Here is a 12,149-nt window from a genome sequence, read left to right on the forward strand (position 1 = left end):
AGAGACAATGTGAATTAACAGCCCTAGAATATATTGACAATTAGTGAACAAGGTTTCACTCACTCTCCTTTATCATTTTCTAACACTTTGGAACAGGCAGGATATGTTTAATTTGCCACCGTTACATCAGTCTGTCATAAAACTAATTCTTAAAAAAATGGATTTTGTTTCGTGTAGGTGATTCCTTTGTCACTGTGTGTAAATGCAAAGTTTGAACCAAAGAAAGCAAACGGAAAAAGAGACTGGGGAAAAAGTCAGTGTGATATTTAGTTGGTTGATATTTGATGGTATGATATCACTAGCATTGAAAAATCCATTAAACAGAGGGGAAATGGCATTTGAGTATATCTGGGGAGAAGGAAAAGCATTACATTTCCCTTATATATCTCTTGCTTGTATGAATAAACTTTTCCCCCCTGCTGCGGAACTGCTACTTGACACACAGATTTTTCTTCTTCCTTTTTTATATTTACAAATCACCTGGTTGATTAGAGTCATTCCTTGAATTGTATTTGCAAAACAGAGATATACAAAGCAGTTGCCTCAGAATTCAACTGGGGGTTTAATTCTACTTACAACACATGCCTATTTTATATTTTATTACCTCATAACTCGTCTTTACGCAAACAACCCTTAGGAATTCTCTGAATACTCACTCACTCAGTCACTCACTCACTGACTGGTTGATTGGTTGGTTGGTTGGTTGGTTGGTTGGTCGGTCGTTTGGTTAGTTGGTTTGTGGGTGTGTTGCTGAAAGAATGAAGAATACTAGAAGATGCTCGTAATTACATATTTGCTGACGTTTTCATAGTTCTGCAATGGTAAATTGTCTAGATTATTAGAAGAGGAGGGTGCAACATATTGAACATCCTTCCCTAAAAGCAAACTGCTTGCTTTCTATATGTACTTTCAGGAAGAGCAGCCCAAACTTTACTATTTATTTCAAGCGACTGTCAATTATAAAACCTGCATTAAAAAAAAAAGTTTTATATTGTGGGTCTAAATCCAAATACTAATCCCAATCCCATAGATCTCCCCCACCCTAATCAGTGGGTTTACAGAACTGCTGATTTAAAAAGTCCCATTTATTCAGTGGATCAACTTGATTTTTGACTAACAACTGAATTTAGTCCGTGATGAAAACTTTCAAGGTTAAAAGTAATTTAAAGTATTTTTAAAAGTGTTTTTATCTATCAGCTTTAATGTTATATTCTTTTTTTAAAACACCGTATTTGCCAGCGTACAAGGTGACTGGCTGTATAAGATGACCCCCCCACATTTTCACTCAAAATATAGAGTGGATGGTTCTGTGGCGGCGCCGATGGCTGCTGCCTGGGGCTCTGCCCGGGCCCACCCTGGAAGTTCATGGCCGGCTGGGAGGAGGGCGAGGAAGAGGGGAAGCGGGCAGCGGCAGGAGGAGGAGGAGGGGAAGCGGGCAGGTGGCGGGTGAGTGCCCGCGCAGCTGGCTCAGCAGCGAGAGGGTAGGGAAGAGGGGAAGAGGCTGCATGGGTGGCAGCAGGAGGAGGAGGAGGAGGAAGAGGGGAAGCAGGTGGGCGGGTGGTGGGCGAGCGAGCACGCAGATGGCTCAGCGGCACGGGGTGGCGGGCAGCCCGGCGGCGGGCTCTGGCCACTCAGGCATGGCTGTCTCTGCTTCCTTCCCTCCATCCGGACCGACTGCCTGCCTGCCCGACTGCCTTCCTCCCCAGCCAGCGCAGCCCCGCATCACTCACTCAATGGTGGCGGCAGCTCCTTCCTGGCCCAAATGAAGTGCACCCGATATATAAAATGAACCCCTCCCCCACTTGGAGGCATGTTTTTTGGGCCAAAAAAGTTGTCTTGTACGCCGCCAAATACGGTACTGTAACAATTTATTATTTTTAGCTTTTAATATCTTTTTTCAAATACTCTGAACTGCCTTGGGTCCTTTTCAGGAAAAAGGTGGGGTATAAATAAATAAAATACACAACAAGCACAACTACAAGAAGCAGTCAAATTGATTCTGGTACATGACAACACTTTCCAGTATTTTTTAGATATATAATACTCAGAAGTGGTATTCTCTTCTTCTGGGGGGCACTTCAGAACTCTGTAGCTTGTCTAAGACCACACAGGCTGGCTTTTCCTCCTACAAGGCAAGTTCTGTATCCATGGCTCCAGAGTCAGGTATTCCAACTCCTAGTTAAACCACAGAGTCCTGGTCTACATACCCTGTTTCCCTGAAAATAAAACCTAACCTGAAAATAAGCCCTAGTACGATTTTTTTCAGGATTCTCGTAATATAAGCCCTACCCCAAAAATAAGCCTTAGTTAAGTGAAACCCTGCCCTCCACCATTGTGCAGCAACCAGAAGATGACATAACTGTAAAATAAAACATCCCCTGAAAATAAGCCCTAATGCATTTTTGGCGCAAAAATTAATATAAGACCCTGTCTTATTTTCGGGGAAACATGGTATATCAGGGGATTGCGGTTTAAGCAAACCATGACAGAAGTACTGTAGCTGCTTTCTGAAACCAAGGGAACATGTGAGCTCAATGTTCTTCTCAGCATATTAAGGCTCCACTTAATAAGTTCCACCTTGGGGTGAAAGGTTCAATATACTGTACATCCAATGAATCAGTCAACAATTAGTGCTTATTAAGCTGAGATAATTGTATCTGAACCCTTTGACGGATTGCCACTATCCAGAAATATAATCAAACATTGAGATGCTTCTTCTGAAAACCCTTCCTAAACATTTCCTGGGATATGGGGTATGTTTCCTTTTCAACAAAAACAGTGAATAGTCTTGTGGCACCTTGTGGACTAGCACATTTTATTTTACACTAGCAAATGTGCCCAGATATATCTAAATTAGAAACCCATCAGTTTGATCTCCATCCCTTTCTTATTTCTTCTGCCCAATTTTTTTCCCCATGGAGGTCCTTTTCTTCCATCTACTCTATTATTCTTTAAACCTAGTATCCTGTCCTATGAAAATTCCATTTTCCATTTTTGGGGGAAAGGCTGTAAGTGCTGAACTGTCAAAAGGAAGTACCGCTTCATATGATGCATATTTAAACCGTAGAAGCTGCTGTTGCAAGACCAGGTGATAACCAGCAAATGGTATGATTTTAAAAGATGGGAATAGAAAAATACATGGCAGATACTATAATCAATTAGTTATGGAGCAAGATGGCTGTGTTACAATCTCCAGGATCAGAGGCAACATGTCTGCAACTCCCACTAGCTACGGAACACAAGCAAGAGTATGCTGATGCCCTGGGGTGTCCATAAGCATTCGTTTGGTCACTATAGGGAACAGGGTGCTCAACTAGGTGGGTGTTTGCTCAGGTCTGGCATCATTCTTGTTATCTTTTTATGTGTCATTGCATATTAAAGGGTGAGATATCAATGGTCTTGGGTTTCATTGTTCCCCCTCCCCCAAACATGAAAATAGTGTGATATGTTTATTCAGTGCTTGGTCAGTTTTGGTTGGATAGCTTCTAGAGTAGTTTAATTCCACTTTTAATAGAAGCTTTTTATTGGTATCTCAAGCCTTCAGAGCAAATTGTGCTGTCAGTGTTATTTTTTTAAAATTTGTTTTGATGAATGGACTGCTTTGAAAACATACACCATGTGTAGCATGGGAACATTTTCTTCTGTTTATGTTAATTATTGTGCTCTTAAACCCTTTCCTTCCTTCCTTCTTTCTTGGAAGACTTCTTTGAATTTATAGATGTTGCAACATTGCAGTTTATTTGTTTAGTTACTCGCTTTACTGTGCCTTCTCTGTGTGGGAGGATGGAATGGGTTACAGTGACCACATAACGAGTCTCTGCTCTCAGAAACCTTACGGTATAAAGGAGACAGAGAGGAAACAGAGGGAAGGAAGGCAGCGCTGGCCTAACCATTAGGCAAAATAAGTTGGCTGCTTAAGACAATAGATGCTTGGGTGATGACCTGAAGTGAAATATGTTGAAGGGAGGTGAAGATGGGGAGAAGAGGAAGTGTATACACTTCATGTATTTTCCAAAAAAAACAACACACACAAAAAAGCCTTGTCTATGCCATATCTTTTTCCCCAAGAGGTTCTGGTCTCAGGACATTAAATGTTATGTGCTGAAGATAAGCAGTGGGGCAGGTTACCCACAACTAAGACCAATGAGTATGGACTGCACAGACCTCTGGGTCTGAATCAGGGCTTGGAAAAGTTACTTTGAGACGACGGTCTCAGAATCACTCAACCAGCATAGGCCGTATTGCTCTTTAGTTATTTGATGTTAGCTGCTAGACATGCCAAAAACTAAAACATGGAAAAGTTGGGCGTCTATTTTTAACTACAGCTCCTGGACCACCAGCCTCCGTCATTAGGAGTTGTAGTCTGAAACAGGAACTTTTCCAAACTCTTGTCAGAAAAGTTTTATTTCCAAAAAAATGGCCAGCCTTGATGGCATCATGATCCTTATGTGACGTAATTGATGGAACAGAATTCCGAAACCTTCCTTGTAGGTAACATTCTTTGCAGATATGACAACAAAATGTGATTCTGGGGATGAAAATGTTCCCATCCTGAGAGTTGAAAAAACACTTCAGTAAAAAGTGCAGCAAAATAGTTGACCCTTGATTTTAAAATTAAAATCTTGTTAGAAGTATTCCTAACAAACATCAGTTTACAAACAGAATCACCAAAAATTATATTCGTTTTATCTTTGTCTAGGCATTCTCCACCCCCTACACATGCATACAATTGGAGAGTCATCTTTTAATGACCAGGCAGTTTCCTATGTTAGAAGGGTAGAAACATATAGAATCGTTGTTCACTTTGACAAGTTAGAATTCTTGTTTTGTTATTAACAGGTTTGGCAAACATCGAAAAGATGACAAGATTGAGAAAATAAAAGTGCAGGAAGCTGTTACTTCAGAAGAGGAGAGAATGCGAATGAAGCAAGAACAGGAGAGGTAGACTTGAGTCTTTTCCTTAAACCTTGGTAGAGAATATTTTTATGTGTGGGTATTTTTAGCTAAACCATTTACATTCTGCTATAGTTCATTTTTGGTCAGATGACTCCAATACATATGTGTTTGTAGAGTTCATGTAACTAATGGGAGGAAACAGAATTTATACTGGACACGGCAAAGATAATATGAGGCTGTTATGGCAACCAGCATTCTGTTTCACAATTTGTTTTGTTTTTTGTCCTTTATGGGGACAAGTGAAGTTATATGTACACTTGCGCTAGAAATGACTGTCTAGACATTTTCAGAACTATTAATATTTATATGAAATTGGAATACATTTTGTATCTTTTCCTGAAAACCTGTGCATATCTACTTTTGTTGCAAGTCAATTTTATACTGTATCATAAACTGAATTTAAAACGTCATCACTGGAAATAAATGTTGCTGGAGATCAACCTTTTCCTGTCGTCATGTAATGTTGTGTAGACCACATATTTGGCAGTTTGTTGGGCTGTTTCCCACTCTTTTTTAAAAAAATTGATACTTGTCATTATGGACTCGGTTTTCCAAAATACTGGTGGGAGCAGTCCACTGTGCTCAAAAAATCGCTCTCCTAGCAAATGTTTCCTTCTTCGCTACACTTTTGGGTAGTAATGCCATAATGATGGCGCTGGGTGCATGGAATGCTGTTATAAACTGCATGGAATAGACAGCTTTACCTTGTGTTATGTGTGTATACATTTGTGGTCTCCTGTCCATAATGGAGAGCTGGATCATGGTTTACGTGCACACATGTGCCGAATAACATTAGCCTGATTCTCATAAATGCAAATGCATGAACACAGGACTGCAATCATCATCTCTCACTTCCAGAGCACTTTGGAAGCAATTAAGCTTTATGATGTAATGGTGAGTTGTAAAATACTGCTGTTATATCCACAATGATTTACTTTATTACAGTGAAGCTAGATATGAACAAAAGTGGCTATTTACAATTCTAAAAATATTAATAAAAATAGGTCACTGACTAATTGCAGTGTACCGTAGAATTCATGTTAATGGGGCAATTCCAGTTTAAATTTGTAAGTTTAATTGCATGTTGAACTGCAATCAGATCATTTGTTATTATTGTTGTTATAGTTATTTGTGCCATTAAATTACCTTAGAATACAAATATGCACTTAGTTAATTTTATAGGCAGGAGCATACAGAGCTACTCATTACATTGTTGGTTTCAGTTAGAAAATGCCCAGTGCTTTCTACTGGAGGTAGGCCAGCAGTTTCAAAAATTATATCATCTCCATCTGAAAGTAGTTTTCTGTGTCCTGTGCATGCACGTCATCCGTGCATGCACTGAGGCTGAGTATTAAATTTTCCCATCACTATCTGCTGTGCCCCATTGTGAAGTATGTCCCTACCTAGCCTAGACTTAAGCACTGCAGTTTATCAGCTCCAGCCAGGATTTTCAGGGGAAATTGGGCTTTTACTGAAAATAGGGATTGTCTATTTTCTGCCTTCTGTTAAAACAAGAGAAGGCAGGTTTAGGAGTCCAAGGGCCAAATTTTACTCCCTATAAACATCTGCTGTCAAAAATTGGGGGAGTCTGAAAACTGGAAGCCGGTAGAAATTAACTTCCTGTTTTAACAAGAATACTGAACAAGCTTTCCTATGCCTAACTCCATATTTAAAAGGGTTTAGGTTATAATAAATTAATTATAACCTATAAGGTAGCAGAATTATCAAAATGTGCAGACAGAAGTGTTTAGATTAAAAAAAAACCCACTAATTTAAATAGTAGAACATTAAAATGCTTTGTGCCAGCAATTTTAATTCAAATAAACACTAGCGAGTTGGTTTATAAATAATTAACTTTTACTAATCACATACATGTAACAGTGTTTATTTACTTTGTATGTTTGGTATGACAGATGTTCACTGGTAAATAGCTGTCATTTCATTATATTGTTATATTCATAAAGCTTATTTACTCCTAGTATAGTGGTGCCTCGCTTTACGAGGATAATCCGTTCCAACGAAATCAGAGAAATAAAAAATTCCATTGAAACACATTGAAAACCCATTCAGTGCATTCCAATGGGCTGAAAAACTCACCGTCCAGCAAAGATCCTCCATAGGGGTGGCCATTTTTGGTGCCTGCATAGTGAGGAATTCGTCCAAAAACACAGTGTGGAGTCATTTTACACAGCGAGCGGCCATTTTGAAGCCGCCGATCAACAGTTTTTAAAAAGTCGTAATGCGAAGAATCAGTTCCCAAAGCAGGGAACCGATCGCTGGGAAGCGAATTTTGCCTATTAAAACATTTTTTTGTGATCACAAAAGCGATCACAAAACAATCATCGTATAGCAGTTTTGTCATTTAACGAGGCAATCGTTAAGTGATGCACCACTGTACATATTATTCATTCATTCGTTTAGTCGTTTAGTCGTGTCCGACTCTTCGTGACCCCATGGACCAGAGCACACCAGGCCTTCCTGTCTTCCACTGCTTCCCGGAGTTGGGTCAAATTCATGTTGGTTGCTTCACAGACACTGTCCAGCCATCTATTATCTATTATTATTAGTTATAAATCTATTATTAGTTATATTTATATTTCAGTCGGAGTATCTGAGGTACTATACATATCATAATAGATGCTGTCTGCCCTATCAGTCTACATGCCATATGGATCTCTTTTCTAACACTAGTCTACATTGTTTAGCCTGGTCTGAACAGACTCCTGGCTGGCACTTTCTTTTATAGCAGCCTGGCTGACCATAGATGCAATCTGATTGGTGGAACACATTCTATGCAAGTATCACGTTCTGCTCATAGCTAGCACATCTTAAATATTCAAATACACATAAACATACATCCTGTATTGGACAGATATCAAGAGAAATCTGGAGGTAGGCATGGAGCTGGGATTGCAAAAGCAAAAGAAGAAATCATTTAGGACTCTTCTAGCCTTAGAGAGTAGCAAGTTTTATTCGGTGTACAGTTTTGTGGATAGGTCAGAAAACCTCCTCTGTTATTTAGGATGTTTTAATGCTCTCAGAATTCTTTATGTTTTACTTCTGAATCCAGAAGGAGCAATTAATGTATAAGCTTAGGCCATGTTAGCACCCATAGGCTAATGCATTTCTATCCACTTATACACAAAAAGATACAGATTAAAAAAGACTGGATTGCAAGCGGATGCCTTCTCCATTGTAGCCCTCCCCCCCCCAAAAAAAAACTACTGTGAAAGGCTTCCTCCCCCTCCAGAGCAAGTTCTGAGGGTGTATGAATGCTCTGGGGGAGATAGAATTGGCTACATCTATTTTTACTGTCAGCAAAACTGCTGGAATGTTGAGCATACACTTGGAAGCAAAAGGGTTTATATGATCTGAAACTAAAATGATGTTTGTTGCTTGTTGGTAGGTGTAAAGTCATGTCCTAGCAAGAGCTGCCACCTTTACTCCTTACATTAAGTAATTTGGAGTGGTAACAGATGCAGCGATACACTCTAACTTTAATGTGGAACAATAGCTTTTATAAAGTGATAACTGCATATATCACATCAATCAACTGACATTAGAGATGGGCACGAACTGACATAATGGCAGTTCGTGACGGTTCGCCAGTATCCACGAACCATGGACCAAGCTGAATTTAAAAAAAAAAACAAAAAACAGATTTGTGGTTCATTTGGGTTGGGCCCATCTCTAAATGAAAGGCGGCTTTCTGTGTGGCCCAGTTAAAGCCACCCTTCATGGGCCCCAACACCTACCTTACTCGCTCCAACCCTCCTCCCCTCTGCTGCTGCATTGCCCAGCTGAGTAGAACATTAAACTGTCTGGGGTCTACTTTCTGCCCTGGGAGGCTTCAGTGTTCTGGGAAGTGTAGTTCCTTGAGGGATCCCCATATATATTTCCCAATTCCCACAATGCCCTAAGCCTCCTAGGAAGCACTGGGACAAGATTTAGGCCAGCTGGGCAGCGGTGGTGGAGAGGAGGAGGCCTGGAGCGAATAAGTTTGTGGCTCATTTTGTGCCCATCTCTAATTAACATGCAAATTTACTCAAAATATCTTCATTCCAATAAATATTTCACAAACCCGGATAGTGAAGCTGATCACAACCAGTGAGTATATGCATTTCTGTTTTAAAAAAAGTAATTTGCCTATAATAGGCCTGCTTTTGATACTGAAGAACAGAGCAGCTCTTGACTAGGGAAAAGGAGGTTCTCAAAACATTGGACTTTGGGTATTTGGGCAGAAATTACTTCACTAACTCCTGATTTCCTGATTTGTCTGAAATGGATACACACCTCTTTGTGCCTACCAAGGGACTATATACTTTATATCATGTAGGTATTTCTAATTCATGACTCAGTAGGCAAACGTTGTGATTAATTTTGTTATGCCAGGTACAGGAGATAACTACCTATCTAGATTTTGGGGTAACTTCTGGCTTTCAACAAGGGATCTGTTCCTCTAAAACTCTTTCTGCTGTTTAATAAAGTGCAGAGTTTAGAACAGCATAAAAATAATTTGTGTCTGTGACTTCAGGCAGTCCCTGAAAAGTCAGTTTCTGGCATTCGAGTGAAACCTTTCAATTAAGTTAGTAGCTTATTCTTAGAAAAGCATTTGTTTTTGTTTCTCTTTTCTTCTTAATGGCATAGACCACTTAATCTCAGCTTTACTTGTTTTTGAATCACTATACCTTTAATGATGAAATGCACAGGGGAGCCAGGTTGGGTGTAATGAATTTACTGTGTACAGCAGACATGCAACAAAAATCCACAGGGGTCAGAGAACAAGAGGGCGTTCCATTAAGAAATCAATCAAGGCCACAATTATATAAAATTATTCTGCCTTGACTCTATAATTTTAATAGTATTTTGCCTGCATTGTATTTTGCTTGAAGTCTTGAAAGTATTTTGTTCATATTGATTAGAAGACAAGCAAATTAATGTAGCTTAATTTTCTATTGAATGGAATGAATTGAATAAAGACTGCCATTTTATACAGTGCCACTGCCTTTTCGTGAATATCAGTTCATTCTGTATTCTTGTAAGCCTTTTTAAAAAAATGATTGAATGAGTACCGAAGGATGATGTAGGTAATGCCAAAGGTTGGATTGTTATTTTCAAAAGAAACATGTTAGTTACAAAAAAAACACCCCAACTTCATTGTTTTTTTAAAATTATTGTGTTGCTCTGAATAACACATTTTTGCTTTAGGTTTTTTAACAAAATAAATGCTTTAAATAGTCCCAAACTCAGAAAGTAGCCCCCAAAACAGAGTTTTAAAAGAAACAAATTAATGCTACTCGGGACGCCCTTAACCCCAATGTCAGAGGCCAAAATCCTATTGTAGGCATACATAACTTTTGTCAGGGGAATTTCTACATATTTTGAAATCAGTATAGACATTATCTGAGTTATCTCAAAATTTGCACCAAATGTGGCATCAAAATATGTCACTTATGCTACTCTGACATTAAGATTTTGTCAAAGTGCTTCATAAAAATAATATGGTTAGGCCCTTAATATCTCAAAAAGTAATGGTTTATGTGTGATCACATTACTTGTAACAGTCCAGCAAGGCATTGATAACCAGGATAAAATTTTAAACATACCTGCTTAAATTGCAGTATGGATGCTTCAGTTGCTACAAAAAAGCCCCCTTTGGGGGTTTAGTTCCAGCATCATAACATGGTGGCAGTGTAGCAGAGACAGGTTGTTACCACTGTACTTAGGGACCACTTGCAATAAATGTTTATGATACATGGGGATCATTGCTGCATTGCTGTAATTGGAGAAAGGCCACACCCTCTAAATAGCAGTATATTGTGGTTTGAATGCTAGAAAGTAGTGCCATTAACCAAAATGGAATGGCCTCCTTAAAGGAAAATCTCTGAGCGCCTTGCAGCAGATGAAAACCCACTGCACATTTATTTCCGCAGGAAATTGATTTTCTTGAAATACCCCCTAAAAAAAAAAGAGATCAGGGGTGCAGTAGTTTACGTTCCAACCATTTATAATATCTGCTTAGATGCATTCTTCTGTCAATGCCTTTGATACTGCATTATTAAATAGCGTTAAACAATTTAAATCTTATTTCTTTCTCTGGGTATACATGCACTTGTGTGTATACCATATGCAAGTTTATTTTTACGAGCAGACATGCATATGGCATTATACACGTGTGTGTATACACTTTTTAACTATTTGAAGCTGACCTAATGTAGGACTCTGAAAATCAAGTTGATAGCTGCAAACCACATGCTAGAATGGCACTGCCTGATATCTTCCTATATTTTGTATGAATTATCTTTGTTGTTGGGAGTCAGTGCTAAAAAAAGTATCTCTCCTACCAATCTTATAAACCAGAAGGGGGAGCTCCCCACACTAGTTTTACAGGTTTTGGTAAAAGAAGTTGTGTTTCCACCAGGTGTAGTAAGTAGAACCAGAAACCTTTTGACTGAAAGTCTGTACAAACATGTGGGATTGAAAACAATGACTTCAGTAGTTTTTTAGTTTGTGTTTCTAAATGCACACCTTTCCACTGTCAATGGCCATTAGAACTCAGTTTTATATTTCAAAAGATCTTAAGAATGCGTAAGAGAGAGGAATGTTCTGTTCAGATATTTCAGGGCATTTACTTTATTTTATTTATTTACTTAAGACACCTGCTTGGCTACAAATTGGAAAAAAAATGACGTAAGGAAAGTTCGTCTATTGGTAAGGGAAGAATTGCTGGGTGAAATTTTAAGAGTTGGAAACTTAAGAATTAGACATTTAGTGAAGACTGCAGTTCCATTCATATTTACCAGTTGGACTGGACTTCCAGGTAAAGGTAGTGGGCTGTAGAGGGACAGAAAGCAACTCTGTGTTCAAGGAAGTTTTCTAGACTACCTTTCTGAGAGAGCAACAGGTTTCGTGTTAAATTAACAAATATATTTAGAATTCTGACATGGATTGTGTAAGAATTAAATGGCATACAGGTGTTTTCCATTTTAATCTCTGTCTTCAATATTCTTCCTATAGGTATAGGAACATAGATGTTGGTGCACAGAGTTGGAAACAGATAAAGACATACTAATTAAAATAATTTATTGATGTATTGTCCTGGAGGATGTGGTCATTTCATGAGGATAATTTTCTGTATTGTCTGTTCTCCCTTGGGGTGCCAGAGCCTATGCCTCTTAGAGATAATGCAGCCT

At 38.9% G+C, this 12,149-nt stretch overlaps 1 protein-coding gene across 11 annotated transcripts in view; it reads left to right on the top strand.

The window, feature by feature from the left end:
* Positions 1–12,149, top strand: part of PARD3 (par-3 family cell polarity regulator) — a 578,687-nt gene that overhangs the window by 448,836 nt on the left and 117,702 nt on the right. For 6 of the 11 annotated variants that reach the window (XM_073002940.2, XM_073002942.2, XM_073002941.2 and 3 more), the window contains one exon: positions 4,840–4,941. The exons of the other annotated variants lie outside the window; for them this stretch is intronic. In XM_073002940.2, coding sequence (XP_072859041.2) covers positions 4,840–4,941 — 102 coding nt within the window. The remainder of the gene's footprint in view (positions 1–4,839; positions 4,942–12,149) is intronic. 11 annotated transcript variants of the gene reach the window in all.

Source organism: Pogona vitticeps, chromosome 6 (genome assembly GCF_051106095.1).
Source record: "Pogona vitticeps strain Pit_001003342236 chromosome 6, PviZW2.1, whole genome shotgun sequence".
In the NCBI taxonomy this organism is placed as follows: domain Eukaryota; kingdom Metazoa; phylum Chordata; class Lepidosauria; order Squamata; family Agamidae; genus Pogona; species Pogona vitticeps.